This window comes from Gopherus evgoodei, chromosome 12, assembly GCF_007399415.2.
Source record: "Gopherus evgoodei ecotype Sinaloan lineage chromosome 12, rGopEvg1_v1.p, whole genome shotgun sequence".
Lineage (NCBI taxonomy): Eukaryota > Metazoa > Chordata > Testudines > Testudinidae > Gopherus > Gopherus evgoodei.
This window is the reverse complement of record NC_044333.1, coordinates 8,848,406-8,870,443: the sequence shown is the minus strand read 5'-3', so window position 1 is coordinate 8,870,443 and position 22,038 is coordinate 8,848,406. Positions and strand designations below refer to the sequence as shown.

At 43.8% G+C, this 22,038-nt stretch overlaps 1 protein-coding gene across 3 annotated transcripts in view; it reads left to right on the top strand.

Annotated features, from left to right (window-relative positions):
• The window catches only part of GNAO1 (G protein subunit alpha o1), a 301,610-nt gene that overhangs the window by 232,442 nt on the left and 47,130 nt on the right, over window positions 1-22,038 (top strand). For 2 of the 3 annotated variants that reach the window (XM_030581690.1, XM_030581689.1), the window contains exons 5-6: window positions 10,802-10,930; window positions 12,488-12,617. In XM_030581690.1, the coding sequence (XP_030437550.1) occupies window positions 10,802-10,930; window positions 12,488-12,617 (259 nt within the window). Of the gene's footprint in view, window positions 1-10,801; window positions 10,931-12,487; window positions 12,618-20,685; window positions 20,840-22,038 lie in introns of all 3 variants that reach the window. The other variant, XM_030581691.1, reaches the window with a different exon arrangement.

The following is a 22,038-nucleotide window of genomic DNA, read 5'->3' as shown; positions in this document are numbered from 1 at the left end:
AATGGTAGCGCCGGCCCTGCAGCCATGTGATAAGATGTTGGAATGGAACAGAGCTGTGAAATTAGTTTATAATGGACCTGCAATGTGAGTAGCAAATGGAAATCCCAGTCGTTAGATAATTGGTCAGGTTACCTACTGTACAAGGGAAGGAAAGAACTGGACACTTGGTAGCCTGGTGCCAATAGCAGCAGCTCGTCTTTCTAAATGACAAGATGAATGACTGCATGAAACAGGGGCCTATTTCACACCAACTTCAGGCAGGCGTAGAAACCCATGTCTGACAATTGTCCTCTTACCAGACCCTAGGATTCCCGTACTTGATTGACAGTAGAGCTCAGATCTCCTTAGCTAAAGTTTTCCTTTCCATGTCAGTTAAAGCTAAACCACTGCACTGGGATCTGATCTTTTGAAATGGCGTCTCTGCCATGGATGATCTGATATATTTTTTTAAATGGGCAAGAATTGTTTTGCTTAGGTATGAAGAAACTAAGGTTGCTACCGAACAGTATCCAAGAGTTTAAAAACAAAAAGCAGAGGTCTCATGTCCTTATTCAGACCCTGGGACCTCTCACGAAGCCAGTGAGGGGCCAAAAGGTTGAACCCAGCAGGACTAGTTGCACCTATGATCACACCTGCTTGCCTTCCAGAGTTGGAGAAGGTTGCCTGGGGACACAGAAAATGAGCTGGAGTAGGGTTTCCACTTGGCTAGGTCTGTTGATAGTGAGCCTTTGTAACTTGTCAGACTTCATCATCAAGCAGACTGCATTTTCTGCAGCAAGATGGATTTATTTCTCTCCTGTATCTGGGTTGAAGTGGCTTCTCTTACTGTAATGGCAATGCTATAATGCCATGTGCATGAATCGGCTGCCTCAAGCTCCCATGCCAGACCCTCGTCCTGGAGCACAGAGGAATGCTTTCTACGATGAAGGTTTTGGTTTTATTAATCAGAACAGGCCTTTATTATATCAAAGTCCCTGCCAATTTATTTATTTTTAAACTTTCTCTGGCAGTGTGGAAAGCCACCAGCTTCAAGGGTTAGCAGGCTTCTAACAGCAGAAATTGAAGCATATGTATGAGAGAGAGAGAGAGAGAGAGAATCCCCGCCCCCGACACACCCCATCTTAAAAAATAATATGAGACACACTGTGCTGAGCCTCACAGCACAGAGCTGGTCCTGACTCCGGCTCTGCTGTTTTCGTCTTGAGCTGATCCCAAGACGGGGAGACCTAGTCAGCTTCATCCAGGAGATTCAAGGGTCTAACGGCTAGAAATCAGCCATTGCCAACTTCCTCCCATTTAGCAAGAGAAGATCAGGTAGAACTGGAGAACAACCTGACATGACAATGGCGTTCTTAACACAATGAGGCAGCTCTGCGGCCTATGTGCAGAACCCCTGTGGGAAAAGGAAGTCAGTTGAGTCATTGTCAGTCATCAATCAAAAGCAGGATGCAATTCTTCCATAGTCCAGTTTTGTTCTGTGCCCAGTAGCTTACAAAAGATGAGGCCAGTACTGAACTGCAAGTCTCCAGTATGTTTCATCTGGGAACTTTTAGAGAGCCCCACCCATCATCTACTGTTACAACTGCTATTTATTAGTTGGTAAGCCTGGTCATTGTAGCTGTATCCTGCGGCCAGCAGCTCTGCTCTACACAGTGATTTTTGGCAGCTGGGCTTTACCAGTAACATCACTGGTGATATGCAAACTTTTAAAAAGAATTGTGCCACTGCAGGCTCTCCTCCCTACATCTCCCTGCTGACAGTTGCTCCAGTTCGGTGATGGTTACCTCTTCTCCCTCCAGTCAAGTCACACTTAGTCCCACCCCTTCCAAGGTAACAGAAAGCCCAACAAAAACAAATGTCCAATCTCTCTATCCAGCCTGCCACCTGTGATTCAAGGCCCAGTGGTCTGTACATCCTTCTCTCAGGGGCTTCACCCCAGCTTACTAGTGGCTGGTAGGGGAACCCAGGCCTAACCTCTGTACGGAGTTCCCTAGGATAGGCAGTCAAGGTTCACCCCCAACGGACCCCTTACTGCTACCTCCTGGGACTTCTTCCTCCCAAACCTTTCCCTGACCCTGCTAGAGTCCTCTTGTTCCTACACGTCTCTTCACTCCCTTCTTCCAGGAGAGTGACAGCAAAGTTTCTCCCAGCAGCCCCCTTCCATTCCAAATATACCCTGTTTGTAGCACCACCCGGCCCATCCTCAACTGGGTGTCATCAGTAATTAGCCATGGCCCACTCTAGGTGCAACCCAGTGGTTAATTAACTTCTCCCCACAAACAGTAGCCAGCCTGTAAAGTGGAGCTGTCATGCTGCCTGTATTTTTGGTTCTGTAAGTTAGCTTTGGGGGCAGGGGACGGCGTTATGATTATTACATTTTGATTGCACCAGAATATGATCTGTTCGGCTGCAAAATGGGGATTTATCAGCTGCAGCAGCAGAAGGATGATGAAATGCAGGTGCTGCAGAGAGAGACGTTATTTAAAAAAAAAATCAATGTAATTACGTGAAAAGAGAAATTGAGGGGGAGCAGAGAGGATGAGTGAAAACAGCAGATTGGTTGTCTAATTTCCATAAGTGCATTCTCAAAACCTCCTTCATCTGAGCTGGAATCAGAAGGCACCTTTTTGGTGCTCCTGCCCTTCTATTTTTTAATCTATAGTCTTTTTTTTCCCTGTCCATTATGAGAACTCATTGTTAGATATGTGAAGAACAATATTCAAGATCCTCTAGAATTAAAGGGTGAAATGGGATGGGAGCATGTATGGGTGTGGTTCCTATACTCAGGAATGGATTTCTAAAGGGGCATAGAGTGATTGTGTGCATAGGTTTCCAGGGTTTCATATGTGATGATTAATGTTATGCCGTGGTTGTGTGTGTTTGATGACTGACTGCAGATATGGTATTATATGGCTGGGTCAGGAATCATATGTATGATAGCATGTGTGTTTCCTATGCTCCAGAATGATTGGAAAAGAATATAGTAGCATGTGTGTGTTTTTTCCTGTTCTCCGGAATGATTACTGGGGGATGGTGTGACAGACATGGTAAAGGGTGTGTGTCAGAGAGAGCGGGGCGAGGGGGAGAGAGAAGGGGAGGAGATGCTGTAGTATCACAGTATGTGTCTGCCTGAAATCAAACCGTCCCAAATAACTGTATTGAGAGTTGTTTCATGCCTGCTGGAGGCATTACCCACAGTCGGCGTTTTGGTGTGACGGTTGATTTTTGTTTGCCTGGAAGGTATTACTAGAGGCTACTGTGCTTGTGCAGAGCAGCTACTAATGCGCTTTCAATCAAGGGCCTTTTGTTTATTGCTTAATTTCAGGGATATCAAATAAGGACTATTGTTAATTACACACCAGGGTATTTGTCCATTGATCAAAGAAAACAAGAAGTTAGTATCCAGACGTGAATCATGTGGAAAAAAATGATCACTATTAAAAAGTCAACATTTTCCATTAGTTATCACACAGTAATAACGGAGATAATCACAGATGAACTCTCTATTTAAAATAGAAAATAGCTGTGGTAACTGTTAGCTAACACTTTTTTTTTTTTTTAATGCCAGCAAATTAGGCTACAGGGTACAGTACATATGGCCCTTTGGTCATAGAGATCATACACATCTTAATCCGCTTGTGGGCTGCTAAAAGATCACTTTAGAAATTTCACTTCATTTTCATTAATGTCAGCAGTTGCAAGTATGAATTCCTATGACCTGTACTGAAAAATGTTCCTCCTTGACAATAGACCTAACCGATTCTGCGGAGCCATCTGCCTGTGCTATATATTGACCCAAGGTAGCTATTGATTGGGGCTTTAACGAAGTCACTTAAACTCAGGAAGAAATCTGCCCATGGTCTAGTATCACCTAATGTAATGCATTGGGGAGGTTTTAAGTATACTTATGATCAGGGGCGGCTCTATGTTTTTTGCCACCCCAAGCACGGCAGGCAGGCGTCTTTCGGCGGTGCGCCTGCGGGAGGTCCACTGGTCACGCGGATTCAGCGGCATGCCTGCGGGAGGTCCGCCAGTGCCACACCATTGGCATCCCTGCCATTGAATTGCCGCCGAAGCCGCGGGTCCGGCGGACCTCCCGCAGGCACACCACCGAAAACCACGTGCCTGCCGCCCTCACAGCGACCGGCAGGCCACCCTCTGCGGCTTGCCGCCCCAGGAATGCACTTGCTGCGCTGGTGCCTGGAGCCGCCCCTGCCCATGATGCATCCAACACTGGCCGTTGCAAGACAGGATGCCATTGGTCTGTTTCTTATGGTAATTCCTATATGGCAAAGTCATCATTAGCGGTAGTATTGGTGGACTGGTATTACGTGCTGTTGCAGAAAGTTAAGGAAGTGACAAGAGGCTTTACCTGTGTTCTCCACAGAGTGCTTTTGGTAAATCTGGATTATTCTAAGCATTACTGTGTAAAGACATTCAAGACTGACCACTCTACCTTTTCGCATCAGCTGTTCAACCTGTTTCTCTGACTGTACCTCAGGAAATTATGTTCTTTGTGGACTTTACTTTTAGCAGTATAATATATTTGGGTTTTGCTGCCTAAAGCCTCATAAACTGAATGACTCAGGAATCAGCAATCTGCTGCAAAACAAAACCTTTAAGATAGAAGATGCATTCAGTAAATGAGCCATTCAGCTCAAGAGTATAAATGCCAGAGGCTTACTCATGTATCCTAAAACTCTATCCTTTCTGCAGCTTTTTTGCTAATTCCTGCATGCCCAGAGCAATGCAGCCTGCAAACAAGCTCTGGTTTGCCTCTTACGATGTGGTTGCACTCCAGTTTACAACACCCTGGTGCCCGAGTTAAGCAAAACAGGCCCAATTCCCAATGCCGTTATGACATGCAGTCATATGGTCACCGAACATCCGCCAAAGCCTCATTAAATGGATGCTGGCATCCTATGGGGTTGTGTCATCAAGACTATTGCTGTGACAACTATCTGCCGAAATATTTTGGCCTTTGGGTTACAGTTCTTAGTGTTTCTCAGGATCGCTGTACACTGGCTGACCTTCGTAGTGATTTCTCCCCATCCTCACTAAAATGGAACTTCACTCCCTGTTTCTCAGCAGGGCTTCTTACCATAGAAGCATTAACAACGTAAGTTCTATTGGAAGGGAAGATTTTGCCTCCATTTACCGTATATAGCATCTACAGTGCACCATAGTCCCATCACAATAGCATTCAATAAGTGTGTGTGTGTGTGTGTGTGTGTGTGTGTGTGTGTGTGTCTCGTGTAACACAATAATGACCCTTCTGGCAGGCCTTAATTAATGTGTGTAATTAGGATCTGCTATTCTTTGAAGCTTTAAAGACCTCAGGCAGTGGGGAACTGAACTAAGCTAAAAATGTTAAAACAGGCCATCCAATGGAGACCACTTCCCATTCCTACGGCTCTGTATTAGTGTGACACCCATGTGCTCATGCGCTCCTACCACGAAGCTTGATAAGATTGAAATGCAATGTTTTGTCAATGCCCAATACTCTCAGTTCAATTGCAAGAAGTTCAGTTGAAAGGATTCTGCTCCAGATGCAGGAAATTCCAAGCCCCAGCAGCCAACAGAGCCACCAATATTGTATAAAGAATGGGGTTGAAAATTAACACTGAAAATATTGTGCCTTCATATAACGTGAGGGTCCTCCCTCATTGGGAATAACAGAAATATACAGGCACCCGCGACACGGAATTAAAATAATTTAAGACATGGAAAGACGTATGAGGAATGCTTGAAAAGATTGAGCTTCTTTAATTTAGAGACAAGACAAATAGGACGACTTGCTGGAGGTATACAGAAGAATGAATGGTGGTAAGAAGGTATGTCAGGCACATTTATGAAACTTCTTACACAAGAACAAGGGGGCATTCAACGAGAGGGAATGGCAAGACATTCAAAAGTCATTAAAGGGCATACCACTTACACAATGCAAAACTGGTTTGTGGCACTCACTGCCACAAGACACAGAGAGCCCAAGGGCTTAGTGAGACAGACAAAAAGAACGTGAATGCATAATGTGAACACACACAGGTACAGTGGATGAGAATTTTTAAAAAAGTTAGGGCTATAAGCTTTGATGGTTCAGGGCATAAGCTAACCATTAATTAATGGAGATCGGGAGGAACTTCCCATATGTGGGAGACATAATTATCCACTGGGTGGGCAGACTGGAAATTCTTCTTGAAGCTACTGCTACTGGACATTGTCCAAGACAGGATAGGGGACTAGATAACCCATGGGTCTATTCTATGTCAATTCCTATGTTGCTACGCCCTCTACATACTGGCTGGCTATCTGACTTCCTGGCAATCTGCAGCATGCTGAGGCTGCAATTTGTGGGCTGGATCTCAGCATATTCCTTTTCTTAGCCTGTTCTTTTAATATCTTTTCTTCTTTCACTTCCTGGATTTGGAGAGTAATCCCCCAGGGAAAAGAACAAATTGTAATAACTATCAGGAAACATGCTAAGGTGAAGAGAACTGAGCAATTTGCAAGAAACAAAGAGTCTTCAGTGTGCAAATGAATCTTCAGTGTGTGACTCAGAACAAAATATCCAGGGAGATGTCCCTCATCCCCACTCTTGCATCTCGACTTTCTATAGCTTTTTTTCCATGAGGGTGTAGACCACCAGGTGTATATGAGCAGCTTAATTTACTGCAAAGCTGGCTATGGATGGAGACGCTAATGTAGAGAAATTTACTTCTTCAGACAGCCATCTGTTAAATAATACAAGCTGACAACCAGTTGTGAATAGAACATGAGTGATTATATCTGCAGCCATCAGAGCGAGGAATCTTATTACAAGGATGTGCTGATACAGCCCCCATTCATACATCCAGGGCCCATCACAAGTCCATTAAGGGAGCATCTATCACAAAAGCATTATGTTTTTTATACCAGGGAGTGTTGCAAATATGGCTTCAAGTACTTTAGCACAGGCATGTGAGGTGCCTACAGCTGCAACAGCAGGATGTGTTTCAGGTCAGGGTTGAAACATATTAGACTATATGAGAACTCAGAATTAACCAGCCAAAGATGTCACAGGTCAGACTTGAGGTGAGGCAGCAGAGCTGTGTGGGGAAGCTCACGTACAATCACATCAGTGCTATGAGTCCTCCTCTTCCATGAGCACCCAACCCACTCACAAAATCTTCAACGTAAAACAAGGTACATTTAGCACAAATTGAGGGAGACGCTCAAACCAGACTCTGTGTGCATCCAAATGTGGAGGGCTCACACTTGAACTTCCTTCCACCCAGGAGTAAATTCATATTCATTCTGGGTGACATGATCCTTTCCTTTCACAATCTTGCACCATTTCTCTTCCCATCTCGGGCATTTTCTGCTAATTCCACTAGGGCCCTTTCTTCATGCATACATGTAACCCACATCAACTTCAATAGGAGTTACAGTGGGTGCAACCTGACAATGGAAAAGATCTCATCGCATGGTACAGCTGAGTGCTGAAAACACTTATTAAATGTTAATCTAAACTAAATTCACCTTATTTCTATATGCTACATTTGATCGAGCTGAATTGTTTTAAACCTTACCACCTGTGTTTGGGTGAGTAAATGGATCATGGGTATATGCACCTCAGGAAACCAATGATCGATGGATATTTTCACCTGAAAGGGATGTTGATTTAATACAAAAAAAATGAACCTGTGTGCTTCAGGTTTGAGTGTTGGGCCAGGCTATACGATGAAGGCTTGTAATGCCCAGGAATCAGGAGGGTAAAAGGGAAGTCCCGATCAGTGATCAGAGTTCACGCAAGGGGTCCAGTCGCCAGGAGATCCAATCCAAGGAGAAGGTACAGCAAGGTGGGGTCAGGGAGGGTGGCGAGGTCAGAGAAGGGGGCAGGTCCAGGTCAAATGAGGTGAGAAGCCAGTAAGGCAGGGTCAGGTGGGTCTGAGTAGCAACAAGCAGGAAATGACTCATTGCTCAAACAAAGCCAGAAGGGAAGCAGGATGTGCATCTATAGTCACCAGCCAATCAGGGTCAAGACTATGTGGCCAGCCAGGAAGCAGACTGTGGAGCCCTGGAAGATGGCCTACCCAAGGCTGAATTCCCTAGGACTCTCGTGTGTTGGTGTGGCACGATGCTATTGATGTAGCCAAGGCTATTTCCCAAACACTGAGTGGGCCTTGGTTTGAGGCAAGGATGACAAACATTCTAAGCCCAGAATTGGGTACAGTTTTCTAAAGCACTGTGATGGCGTGAACTAGACCCAAAGACCCCCTTCTGGGGGCCTCAGGGTTCTGCCACAGCCATCCCAGGGAAGGAGCAGTGGAAAGGTCCTCCAAGCAGGCTAAAGTGGCTGCAGGGGAAGCAGCCAATCAGGGTCTGGGAGGGCCATATAAAAGGAGTTGCAGAGCAGCTCAGTAGTTAGTTGCTGCTTGGAGCAGGAGAAGAAAGGACTGTAGGTCTGGCTGCCTGGAAGAGCAGCAGGGCCACAGAGTTTGCTAGCAGGAACGAGGGGAGCATTGAGGTAGCATCTGGCTGGTTGCTAGGACTGAGTATGGACTGAGCCTGGGAAGGGCTGCAGGAAGATAGAGTCTCCAGGGAGGAAGCCTTGGGGATGCGGCCCCATACCAGTGCCGGAATAGTTAAAGACCAAAGCCCATGGAGGGCTAGAGAGAGACACTAACAGAGGAGTACTGAGATAGGCCCTGGTGGACCATATATCTCAGAAGGGGGTTGTGCTGATTAACATGCACACAGTGGGACTCAGCCAGAGCACTGTATGTCTGACAAACTCGCATGACAACCATCGAAAGGGGTTGCCAGAACTAAAGAACACAGACACATCCAACCAGAAGGGGGCACTTGAGAGGTGGGTGCCAACCCTGTTACAAGCAGCTAAATGACTTAGGATCCTAAATCCAATTGTCAGAAGTGGACTCATAATGACTTCGGCCCTTTTCAGCATTGTACCCTTGACGATCATCTCGTCTGACCTCCTTCGTTATTTTTGTTCTGCTTATACCACCACTATGTATTCTCTTTGGGTTTTATTTTACTTATGGCTTATTTTACTTATTGGCAACCTTGGCCAAGTTACTTAGGCCTGATCCAAAGCCCACTGACATTAATAGGAGTTTTTTCACTGCTTTCAATGGGTTTTGATTCAGGCCTCACTGGGGATAATGCCTAGAGCTGGTCCAAAAAAAAATAAATCCATCAAGTTTTTTCAACTAGCCCAAATAATAAAGTGGGCATGATAAAAATCTTTCCAACTGCTGTTTGCAAGTAATTTCCACTACCACAGTATTTGCATTGCTGCCAATGGTAGATAAAGGGAACACCACCAATACCTCAGGAATGATGGGTAGGCAAAAATGTGAAATTGTAAAAAGTTTAATGGCAACCGCTGTACCTATCTCCTTACCTCAAAGAGAACATTTTGCACACATTGAGCTGGTTCTTAAATGAAATCACTCTGCAAGGCCAATTCAGAGTAGTAATTTCTCCCTCAGAAAAGCCAATCGATTTGCTTCCAGCCTTCTTATTTCTAGGCAGTGTTGCAAACAATTCTTTTTCACTAGATGAACGTATGTCAGGCTCAGTCCTGTAAGCTTGTGCCCAATCTGAAGCACATGAGTAGCTTCATTGATTTTAAATGGATTACTCAAGTGGTATGCATGTGCTTAAGTGCTTTGCTGGTGGATTGGACCCAGGTTGTGCAGCCCCTAGTAAGATCCAGCACTTAGTGAATGGTATTTAGACACATGCCGTGTAAAATGAAGCCACCGGCAGTGACATGAGACAAATTTTTCAAACTTTGGTGTTGAAATTAAGCACTTAAATAAAAGGTATTTGAAAATCTGGCATTTAATTCCCTGGTCTAAGTCTTAGGCTTCTGTATATGCTCTTTGTGCCTTTTCTTTTCCCACTTTCCCCTATCGTTATTATTTATATTCCAGGAGTAACCACAATGGGCTAGGGCAGGGGTCGGCAACCCTTCAGAAGTGCTGTGCCGAATCTTCATTTAGTCACTCTAATTTAAGGTTTTGTGTGCCAGTAATACATTTTAACCTTTTTAGAAGGTCTCTTTCTAGAAGTCTATAGTATATAACTAAACTATTGTTGTATGTAAAGTAAATAAGGTTTTTTAAATGTTTAAGAAGCTTCATTTAAAATTAAATTAAAATGCAGAGTCCCCCGGACCAGTGGCCAGGACCCAGGTAGTGTGAGCGCCACTGAAAATCAGCTTGCGTGCCGCCTTCGACACCCATGCCATAGATTGCCTACCCTTGGGTTAGGGGCTGTAAAGATACAAGAGAGGACATTTGCAAAGAGCTTACAATTTGAAAAAAAGTTAGCATTATAAGAAAATACAACAGTATTCTACAGTAATGAACCAAAACACTGCAATGTCTGAGAGTTTCACTATAGTCTTCTGGACCATCATTTGAAAATGCTGTGGAGTTTTTAGAAAAAGGCTATTTGGAAGCTCTGTAGGGCGTTTTTGTTGTGTGTGTAGAGTGCCAAGCAGAGTGAGATCCTGATCACCACTAGATGCTACTGCAGTACAAATAGAAAATAACAAAAATACATATTTCATAGATTGGAATCCCTTTATCAAGAATCATATCAAGCAGAACCTGATCATTTCATTTCCTGGTTCCGGGTTAGTGTGAGATCTAGTATTTGAGCCAGTGGGTTTAGTTTTTTTTCAAGAGAGGATTTTTTTCCGTAACCAAAGTACAAACAGCACAGAAAAATGAGATTGACAACAATTAATATGTTTCTTACTCTCCTGTGATTTTTTTTCCTTTTACAGCTACCTAGACAGCTTAGATCGAATCGGAGCTCCAGACTACCAGCCAACAGAGCAGGATATACTTCGAACCAGGGTCAAAACAACCGGCATTGTAGAAACCCATTTCACATTCAAAAACCTCCACTTCAGGTAAGTCTGATGTGAATCCACTGTTGTATTTTCAGGCAGTTCAAATATAAGCATTGTATGACTGCAACCATATTACCTTGGGCAAAACTTCTCCCACAGTATGCTTGTCTCATTAGCTGCTATTCTCCACCCCAGAGGAGGCTGCGTTTCTGTGGGTATTAGCATATGGCATGTAAAATGATTTGTAACTGAAGCAGAGTACACTCACCACACACATACCCACCCATGGCTGGTCATGGCATGGCAGGTCTGTCCTCTGTAGTATCCCCTTCTCACAGCTGCTCCAGTCCTGGTGGGGGAGGGTGACCCATCCTTGTGACTCAGCCCTCACACCTGCTCATGCTTCAGTTCCCACCTTTCCAGGGTAGTATAAAGTCCAGCAAAAATGTCTGGTCCCTCCATCCAGTCTGCTGCCCTCAATTTTGGGCCCAGTGGTCCATACATCCTTGTCTTTGGGCTTTTCACAGTCCATATCCCCTTTCTGGGGGCTGGTAGGGGAACCCAGTCCTACTCACTACACTGGGTTCCAGTCCAGGAATCTGGGACAGGCAGTCAAGGTTCATGCCAACAGATTCCTTGCTTGCCACCTCCCTGGGCTTCTTCCTGCCAAGGCTTATCCTGGGCTCTCCTCACCCTGCAAGAGCCTTCTGGTTCCCTCAAAGTCTCGTCACACCATATCCCCAGGACAGGGACAGCAGAGTTTCTTCCTTCAGCCTCTTTCTGTTCCAAACTCCTCTGTGTATATAGTGCCACTCAACCCTTCCCCAGCTGGGGTTCATCAGTAACTAGCCCTGGCCCACCCTCCAGGTGCAACCAGGTGGGTTAATTGGCCTCTCCAGCCCACATTAATCCTTTCATCACCTGTGTGGGGTAGGCACTAAGGCACTACTTGCCTTGGTTTAGAAAAAAAAATTCCCTGATGAGCAGGTTGTTCTACATTTGCCCATTATGGGGTTCCTTGCCTCTTCCTCTGAACCCTCTGGTACTTGCCTGTGTTGGAGATGTGACACAAGAATAAACAGACTCTGCTGCAGTCTGGAATGGCATATGGTAAAAACATTTGGCCATTTGTTGTCTACATGGGATAGTCACACTGATGCTCCTAGACTTTGCCAGTAATTCTACTCTGGAGTGCAGGGCAGAGAGAGGTTTCTAAGACAAACACACACACACACAAAAAACAAGGCTGGGGGTTCGGCCTCTTAAACCCACTGATCACTTAAGATACATGCAGATTGCTAGGACTCTCTGGAAAGCAAGAGAGGCCCCTTGCCCATGCACTGCCAACAAATCCCACACAGCATCCGAGCCCCTGGACAGTCTTCCAGAGCTTATGCTGTCATGGGTTCCCCTAACCACCACTGCCTGCAGAACTCCGCCTTGGAGAGAGAGGGGTTCCAAACCTCGGAGAAGGAAGAAGTGAGAGTCGCTGCAGACTCTATTCCCCTTTGCTAGGAGCCCTCTGGGGATGAGTACTTAGAAATACAACAAGGATTACTACTATTTTCCCTTTGTTAATAAAGAATAAATGAAGAGACGTCCCTGTTTCATGCACAGGCTGTTCGATGTGGGAGGTCAGAGGTCAGAACGTAAGAAATGGATCCACTGCTTTGAGGACGTCACAGCGATCATTTTTTGTGTTGCACTGAGTGGTTACGATCAGGTGCTCCATGAAGACGAAACCACGGTGAGTGTTTACGGGGCGACACAGGCCCCGACACTTCATCGCTGGCCTATTGCATAGCCTGCCATTGCTCAGGGATCAGCTCACATTCTTATTGGCTTGTACCAAATCAATGGACTTGTTAATCACCCGTCTTTCCTTGATTCTGAAAGGGTGTGCAGATCCCTTCTTCCCCCAGCCCTTGGAAATTAAGTCTTCCATTGCCCAGGGTGGAGTTAACTCAGGTAACAGTTTCTTGCTCTGATTACGTCGTAATGTTTTATTTTCTCTCAAGTTGATCAGTGCAAAATGCCATGGGACATAAAGAGGATCCTGAACCCAGAGAGTAGAGTGATAAGCAGTGAATAGATGCTTTTGAAAACAAACTTAAGGAACTCAATAAGCAGCACTTGGAACATCCAAATACACAAAGGTGTAGCAAGACCACAAATTCCTCAGGTGGTTTCAAGCTATTGGGGTAACCTGCTTCTAAATGCAAAAGAAATTCATTTTCCCCTGAGTGAAATGGGAACTGTTCAGCTCTGGTGGAATTTGTTTTTGGGGGGATGGGATTATCTTCCGTAACTTCCCATTGTGATACTAGCCCTGAAATACTGCATAGAAATTGAAAATAAGGGAAATCGGGATACACTAGCTGCCAGATGATTGTGTGGCATTCCTATTAATCTGAATGTGTTAGATGTCTGGGCATATAAAGGGTGAGAGAATAGTCACTAGCACTTTTCACGAGCAATACGGCATATAGTAAGAAAGATACTTGTGCATTTGGAAAGATGGAATATCAATAACAGAAAAGGCAAGAAATTGTAGGAGTAATCAGGTATTGTCTTGCCCAGCATTGAAGAACCAAAAGTCAGAGCTTCCTAAATGCTTTGTGCATGCCCAATGTGCAACAAAGCAACGGAGATGCTATTGTCACCAGTTTCTGTAGGCGACTCTAACGTTTATTCCTTTTCCTGTTTGTAAAGGATCAGAAGTTAGGATGGATAACATGGTGGGGAAGGACTCAAAAAGAGTTTGTAACTTGCAGTCAGTAATGTATTAACGAAGAGACTTTTGGGGCTCTGATATATTACATCTTCTAGGTCAGATTCATGAACTCTGGTGAAGAGTTCACCTGCTTGTTGAAATCCTGCATTGCATGAGTTTAGGTTATATTGACACCAGAATTTAGTCTATTAACATCCTCATATCCCCATCCCCCTAGATCTGCAGATTCAGACTGAGATTCTGAATCATCCTACCACACTACACGCCTCCAGAAAACATTTAGGATGCACATTTATAATATCTGTATTAACTAAGAACCCTTCCTATACATGTGTTTTCCGCTTCCTATGTATCTATCCCAGTATCACAGCTATTGGCTAGAATTTTCAAGACTCTAAGGGAGTTAGGTGAAAGTCAATGGAAATTGGGCACCTAACTCTCGTAAAGCTCTTTGAAAATCCTGCCCGTCAACTATGTGGTCAATTTTCTGTAATAACATTAGTGTCAGCTGCTAGGTAGATCTAAAATAATAGGGTACAGCAACTCTGTTCTGTGTGTGTTTGTGAACCACGTGTCTCCATAGCTCCCAAGAGACACTCACCCACTGAGAAGATGATGCCCCTTCTAGAATGGGAAATCTGCCAGTCACATGATGTGGAGGAGCATATGCAGGTTAGGAATGACTCAATTAGCAAAAATGCATAGGGTCTGAGGTACAAAGGTGCCCATTCCCTCCAGCTGTCGGATGTCAGCTGGAGTTGTGGCTGCTCGGGACCTCTGTAAATCAGGTCGATGTTGTCTCTTGTTAGGCACCAAAAAACTGAAGCTCCTAAAATTAGTGACCACTTTTAGTGCTTTGGCCTTAACCTTGGGTTTATAAAATGGGGATAAAATTGATTTACAGGAGCATTGTGAGGCTATATTACTTCATGTTTGTTGCTCCCCACACCACCCATGCTGACAGACACATCAATGATCTCTCTAACAGAGAGCAGAAATACAATGATGATTCTCAATAGGAGCCTTACTAGTGTTGTATTAGGTCTTTAAGTCAGAGTCTGTTTTCTGAACCCCAATGTAGGCAGGAACAGCAGCTTCTGTAACCCCAGCTGCATCACACTCTCTTTGTTAAGATTCTTAGTTTTGGATTAATTTAAGGTGCTGTTCTGGGATTTTTTTTTCTATGTAAATTTCATTTCACAATTCACTCCCTGGTACTCTGGGCAACAGGGAAAAAGACACAGATTCTGATTATTTGACTGGACAGTTGTCAGTGCACATTAAAGAGACAAGGTGGGTGAGGTCACATCTTTTACTGGCCCAGCATCTGCTGGTGAAAGAGACAGGCTTTCGAGCTTCTACACAACTCGTCTTCAGGTCCTGGCAACACTGCAAACAAACTACAGCAACACTGCAAACAAAGGGCAAATTAAATGCAGATGATGCTCTTGTTTAGCCTAAATAAACAGCTCCTGTTGAGTTCAAACACAAATAGTGAAATAAGAAAACACATTGTGTATCCTTGGCCCTGCTACTTCCATAACTCAGATCTCCCATGCAAGTGGTGTGCTGAAAATACATCTACTGACAGTTGGGCCTCAGTCAATTTCACCCCTGCCATTCTGTCAGGAACAATTTCACCTACAACTTTAGTCACCACAATCTCCTTCCTTAAAGTATAGTTCAGCTTTAAAACTAACTGTGTAAATGGCATCGCCTAGGTCAGGTGATTTAGCCCCTGTGTGCATCAGTCACATCAGCTGCCTTTATTGACAAAAATGAGCTTTTACTGTTTCATACTGGTTAGCACAAGGGCAACACAGTTAAGAAAGTAAACTGGATTGTGTTCTTCCTTGTACATCATCTATAGAAACCCTTACTAACTCCAGTCACTTAAACCTGTGCAAAACCACTGAAGGGACTGAGATTGCACAGATCTCACTAAGGACAAAATCTTTATTACTGGTGATGATACATGAAAAAGAAAGAACCCAGCTCGTGTGTGAGGTCTTAAAACACGTTAGCAAAGATGGCACTTGGAAAAAACATTTCTTCCTTGTAAACTGAGCATATCATTGACAATAATCATGAGAACTCGCTATGCCATTTTATACTTTTCTGAATAAGACTGTACTTCATGTGGACAAAATTATAGCTATAATACAAGCAGTCTCTAATGAAGATCCTAGATTTCTCTTACTGGGCTCAAATTGGCAACCAGGCGTTTAACGCAGCAGCCCCTTGAGGTCGCTTTGTCAGTGAGCTAGAGATTGCAGGCAGCTTCCAGTTTCAGGTCAATCCTATCAGATGAAGAAGATTGAACCCAAGAAGTTTGTAGTGCACTGGAGAGCCAGCCCTTACGCTACACGTTCATTGTGAAACCTTGTCAGATAGGAATGGGCAAATGAGTGCAGATAAAATAAGAACTGATCCAAACCTTCCCCTCAAAGTGAAACCTTGCTTGAAGTTCAGAAAAGTTGATCATTTTTAATATACTTGTCATGACCCTTGTTTTAAAACTATGCCATTCTTCTCTGGTATCACAGCATCTAGCATGCACTGCAGCATTTGAGACCCCGGCTTTATAGTACTGTCATAATTTTCAGTAAGGGATGCCTCTCCACTTCTGTGTTTTCAGACAGGAACAGTAAGAAATACATGAAAACCAGAAGAAAGGCTAGTCCTTCTGCATGTCCAGCTTAGCCTGAACTAATACTCTCATGAGAAGGTTTCTTCTCATGAGATTTCTAAACCTACATTCAAGTACCAATCCAAGCTTTGCATACGTAGCCAATCTGAACTTCTTGAATTCAGCCAGGCGCTGCTCCACTATCAGCACATACGATGGTCCTACCCATGACCTGACTGTGCAGGGCACTCCAGAGCAGAAGGATGAAATGTAGAGGTAAACATCCAGAATGCTGTTGGAATTCCACTGGTTTCATACATATACTATAAGCAGAGACAGCAAAGCAAAATGAAATGTTATGCCAAGTTTTCCCCCTAAATCCTCCCATACACAGTTCACAAAAGCTTTCCTCCAAATGGTAAGATGGGTCTCACACAGTGGCCTACAGTGGGCAATATACATCTACTTAGTCCATTACTAAGGCTGCTACCACAGTACTGAATTAACAAATACAAAGATGGCAATACTCAGTTGCTAAGTGACAGAGCAGGTCAGTGGACAGCCTTGCCCAGTCAAGCTCTCAGTGTGGTAGGTCAATGACATTTTTACTCTTCACAAGACAATGAAATGAAAAAAACTCCAAGGCCTTATCCAAATCCCAGGTAGGGGAAAAACCCACTAGCAACATTCATATACAACACTGGAATGGATCATAAGCAGGTGGGGATTTTTATTGCTCCCTATGGCACTTTTTAAGACAATAGTGGCATGGGATCTACCATGTGAACCTATAATATCCTCTTCAGTTCTTCCTTGTACATGGTAGGGGAAAAAAGGCAGATGCATGTGGTACACTTCGCTGCCTCTGGAATTAAACTGTTTAGTTCCTCTGTATCTAGCTGGTATATGAAGATACTGTTGGTGCCCTAGTTGCTGAATGTGTAACACACTCGCAGCTTGGTGCTGTTGACCTTAGCTGTGCATTAGTGTTGGACCTATAGAAACTGGCACTCACTGAATTATATGTTTAATGTGCTCTCCTGGCTATAAATGTGCAAATTGCACCAGTCATCCATTTGCTTAGAAGCAAAGAGCAAGTTTCAAGGATCTTTGCCATCTGTAGACAATATAACTAGAAGCTATACATTGGGGAGCAGAAGAGAAGTACTGATGCACACTAGTCCTGATCAGGAAAGTAGCAAGATCAGAGAAGCAATCACCTCTTCTTTGCCACCAGAGCACAAAATAAGAAATATCACCTGCTGCATTTGAGAACTGCTGGCAGGAAACAAGGTGAGAAGCTAGAAGATTTTCTTTCCTTCCTGCTCCACCAAAATGACAAAGCAAATGCATCTAGAAGTAGGCACAATGTAGTAAGAGAGGTGGAAATATTAAGAGAGTCATACAGAGGGAAATGTCATGCTTTCCCAGCCCTTAACTTATCTGAGAATGACCCTGTTTGCCCCAATCATTACAAGAGAAGCAGAGTTGAGACAGTGGGTGAAAAGGGAAAGCTCAGGAGAGTAGTGACAATATTGAGCAAGAAAACAGATCTTGGATATTGTCGGGAGAAGGCTGTCCCAAACCCAGAGGAGACAATACACTAGCTTCATTCACCCTGGGGACTCCAGGAGAAATGTCCAATCTTGGCACTGGAATTTGTAGGATATAAAGGAATGTTTATTGCAAGTACTGTTTTCTACTGGGGTTTGCCATTTAATTGTTTCTGCTGAATGTACGTAATGGTGAAGACTCAATGACATCAATTACTTACTCAAGGAAAGTGTGCCATTTCCCCGCACATTTTGATGTAAATTTAAAGGGAAAAAAATCATCATGGGATTTTTGAACACTCTGGCTACAGTGGGAATAATGACAGCACTAGCAAAAAGATCCACCAGATGAGAAGGCCTCTGCTCTGTTTAGAAACCAAGATTTTTGTGTTCACCATATATTACCTGATGTGCTTTGACTGCTGTACTGTATAAATGCCCATTTTAACCTGTTCTGATTGTTCTTTAATTATGGTGTAATTGTGAGACGATGAACAGAAGGGTAAGTATTATGACAGTCCGAAATGTCTGATCTCTGATTGTTCTTCATTCAGTCCCAGAAGCAGTGTTTACATCTTGCTGTGTATGCATCTTGTTTTAACAGTTAAGGATAATAGAGAATGGCACAAATAATGTTCTGCAAGGAACTCTGGTTAAAAGTGACTGTGTGTATGTTTGTTCCTGCCCTTTTCCACCTTCCGTCCTCTTCTTTCCCCCTCACAAAGGGTCTTAGAAAGCCCAGGTCATCTGAACAAAGTCTTTTCAAATGTCTACAGCTTTATGATTTTGATTCCACCTCTGGCAAAGGGAAACCGTGCTCTGTGTCTTACATACCCCACAGTAAAAAGAGAGGTCTGAGCACTCTTGGATGACATTTTAAAAAGAAAAAGGAAACACGTGAAGGTTCAGACAGCTAGGAAAATGGGGTAGTTCTGTCCTTCTGTGCTACGTTGAATTATATGCAAGCAAACCTACCAACTCATTTACAAGTGGTCAAAAGGGTGTTGACTGTTTTCTTGCAGCGTGCACCATTAAATTGCAAGATGCCATCTTACTAGCATCTTCAACAATCCAGGAAAAACAATGGAGTCCAATAAATCAATCAATGATTAAGTGTGTAGCCACCTCTTCACCCACGTCATTACCATATAAGCTGGAGGGGAAAGCAAACCAATTTAATAGAAGCCACAGCTTCTAATCAAAGATACGTGGTATCAGTAAAACAGTATTCTAGTTGTTCATTTGATGCTATATCTGATCACAGGTTCAAATATTTTCCTTGTCCATGGAATCATCTGTATCTAGATAAAATGTTCAGTGATCATTAAAGGATGCGCTGTAATAGAAAGGAAAGTGCTAATAAATAAAACACTGGGGTCAACAATGCAGCCACTTATGCATGAGCCTCATCAGGAGATGTAGACAATTAGTGGCTGCTGAATAGGGCCCACTGTACATGTGCTGTACAAGTCATTCTGTGTGGCTACATGCAGATGGGCTGTGCCATACCGACCACCGAAAGAATTTAACAGATGAGATTATGTACCACTTTTGTATCTAGCCTATTCCCTGTGTTCGTTGTACGAGCTGCTAGTCTTGTATGAGTGTTGGTGGACCGGGGTGCACTCTCTGAGGTGCTCCCAGTGACAAAAACCAAGCAAGTGGACTGGTCTGTAACCTGATTTGCCTTTGATAATCCCATGACTCTCTGGGTGTGCTTCGTCCTCATTATGCCTGCTCTCTCTGCTATCCCGTTCCCGGTTGGGAGGTGGCCGCGCAACCGGCGTGCGCATTCCAGCTTTGACCTCTCGCTCCAAACAGCACCAAGCCTCAGAACCTTCACAACTTTTCCTCGGCCGTCTGACCTTATCTAACCAAACAAAGGCCAAAAAATGAGACCCACCAAATTTGGCAGGTATGAAGCTTCTCTTGAACTGAGAAAAATGAGTTAAGAGTTGAAAGCAGCAGGGGAACATGACACTACTGGTTGACTTTACCGTGAGCTCCTTCCACCACCATAGACCAGGTGGCGGACTTTGCAACTCCCTAACCAATACGTTTAATTTCTTTTGTTTTATGTGTTTCTGTATCTTTTTGTCATTGCATGACCTATAACTAAAAAGCTGCCTTCCCCCTGTGTGTGTATTTGAACGCGTGGTTCCTTTATTGAGCTAACTAACATCAATGGGTTAATCTGCTGACTTGTAGTTTGGTTGTTCTTAGGTACCTTCTGTTATAGGGTTCCCCCCCCTCCTCTTTTTTTTTTTTTTATTTTCTTTAATTTTTTTTCTTTGCTAGACACTTTTTGTTGAGCCATCTTCCAAAGAAACCCCCCCTAAAAAAAAAAAAAAAGCAAACCCACTAAACAAAATAACAAAACAGGGCAAAGGTCACGGCAAGGTCAATAACGAGAAGATGTCACCTTGCTGTCTGCTTCCAACTCTGGATTAATTCAAGGATCTCACCAGTCCTTGGTTAATGTATCCAACCAACTGTGTGCCATACACACACAATGATTAAGTGAAAAATTTTAAAAAGAACATTTTAGAAAATCTGCATGACCTGCACCTACACATAGATCTGACCAAAGGGCAGAAGTAGCTTCCCCCTTCATGCATGGTGCATGATCATTTATATGAGCTGAAATCCTGTAAACTATACACTATGCAAAATAAACAGCTCTATGTAAAGAAATGCTCGTTACTAACTGTCTGTCAAATATCATAGGGATTGCATCTGTGTATGTATATGTTCACCTGTATGTATACATAAATTTATTACATATACTGTAGTTTGTTTTTTTTTTCCTCCTCAATTTAGATGTTTTAGATTTCCCTACATGTTGAACAACACACGGTCACCGTCTTTAGCCTGATACGCCCTCTCCTTTATATTACAGAACCGCATGCACGAATCATTGAAGCTGTTTGACAGCATCTGTAACAACAAGTGGTTCACAGACACATCCATCATCCTCTTTCTAAACAAGAAGGACATATTTGAGGAGAAAATTAAGAAATCTCCATTGACTATCTGCTTTCCGGAGTACACAGGTAATGAGAAACTAGGGTTCCTTTTTAAACCATGTGCACACCAATGCCCAGCAAAGAGATAGATGGCTCAGGGTAATGGGATATGCAGCTTTTCAAATCGAGGGTTTTGGTTTTTAAGGTGCACCTCAGGCAATGATGATAAAGGTGCCAATCCTGCAACCCTTAGGCAAAACTCCCGTTGACTTCAAGTGGACATTTTCTTTGAATAAAGGCTGCAGAATAGTCTCTCAGCTGCTTCCACTGTCTGACAGCTGTTCAGTGAGTGGCCTGTGTACAATGTGTTGATTGGTTTAAGCTAAGTCCCTAGTGGACAAGTTGTCACTATCACTAAAATAACCACAATTGCCACTAGCTGACCTGTTGTTGGCAGTTTCAGAGGGAAGGTCACGGCCTGAATGAGAAGGGAGATGGTATTTGGCTCCCGCCTCTAGAAGCTCCTGCCTCTCGAGGCTCATTGGTTGGGCAATTTTGCAGAGGTTTGAAGAACCTGTGCTGTTTGTGAATAAATGGTTGTATAACCACATGGGAATATGACACTTCTCGTGAGCACTATGATTCCCCAGAAAAGACTCAACTGGCTTATTAACCAACAAAAGCAATTACAGCTTGATGGACACACAGTATAGAAGACACATGCCATGCCATTGACAAATAAAGCCAATGAGTCCATAGCTCAAGGCTACTCCGTTTCCCCTGATTCAGCCAACTTCATTTTCATATGCCAGGCATTAATAATTATAATACCAATACCTGGCTTCTATGTAGTGCTTTTCATCAGGAGACTGTGGGTTATGCAGGAGGTCAGACCAGGTGATCTCATGGGCCCTTCTTGCCTTAAAATCTACAAATCTCAAACCATTTTGCAAAGGAGGTCAGTATAATTGTCCCCAATTAACATATAGGGAAACTGAGGCACAGAGCACTGAAGTGACTTCCCAAGGTCACTCAGGCCAGTAGCAGAATCAGTGCTTGTTCAGTGCTCTATCCACTAGGCCACACTGCCTCAGGTTGCTGCTTCAGTAGCCCACTGGTGAGTGTTACAGGTCCCTCTCTAACCCAGTCCTCAGAGGATATGAGTTGTTACAGCCACCAGTCACAGGGCTGGAGCTCTTTAGCTCAGCCCGTAGTAGACTGTCACCATAGCTCTGGAGTGTCAGTCGGGGCAGTTGTCCTGCTGATAGGAAGCACTTCAATGCAAA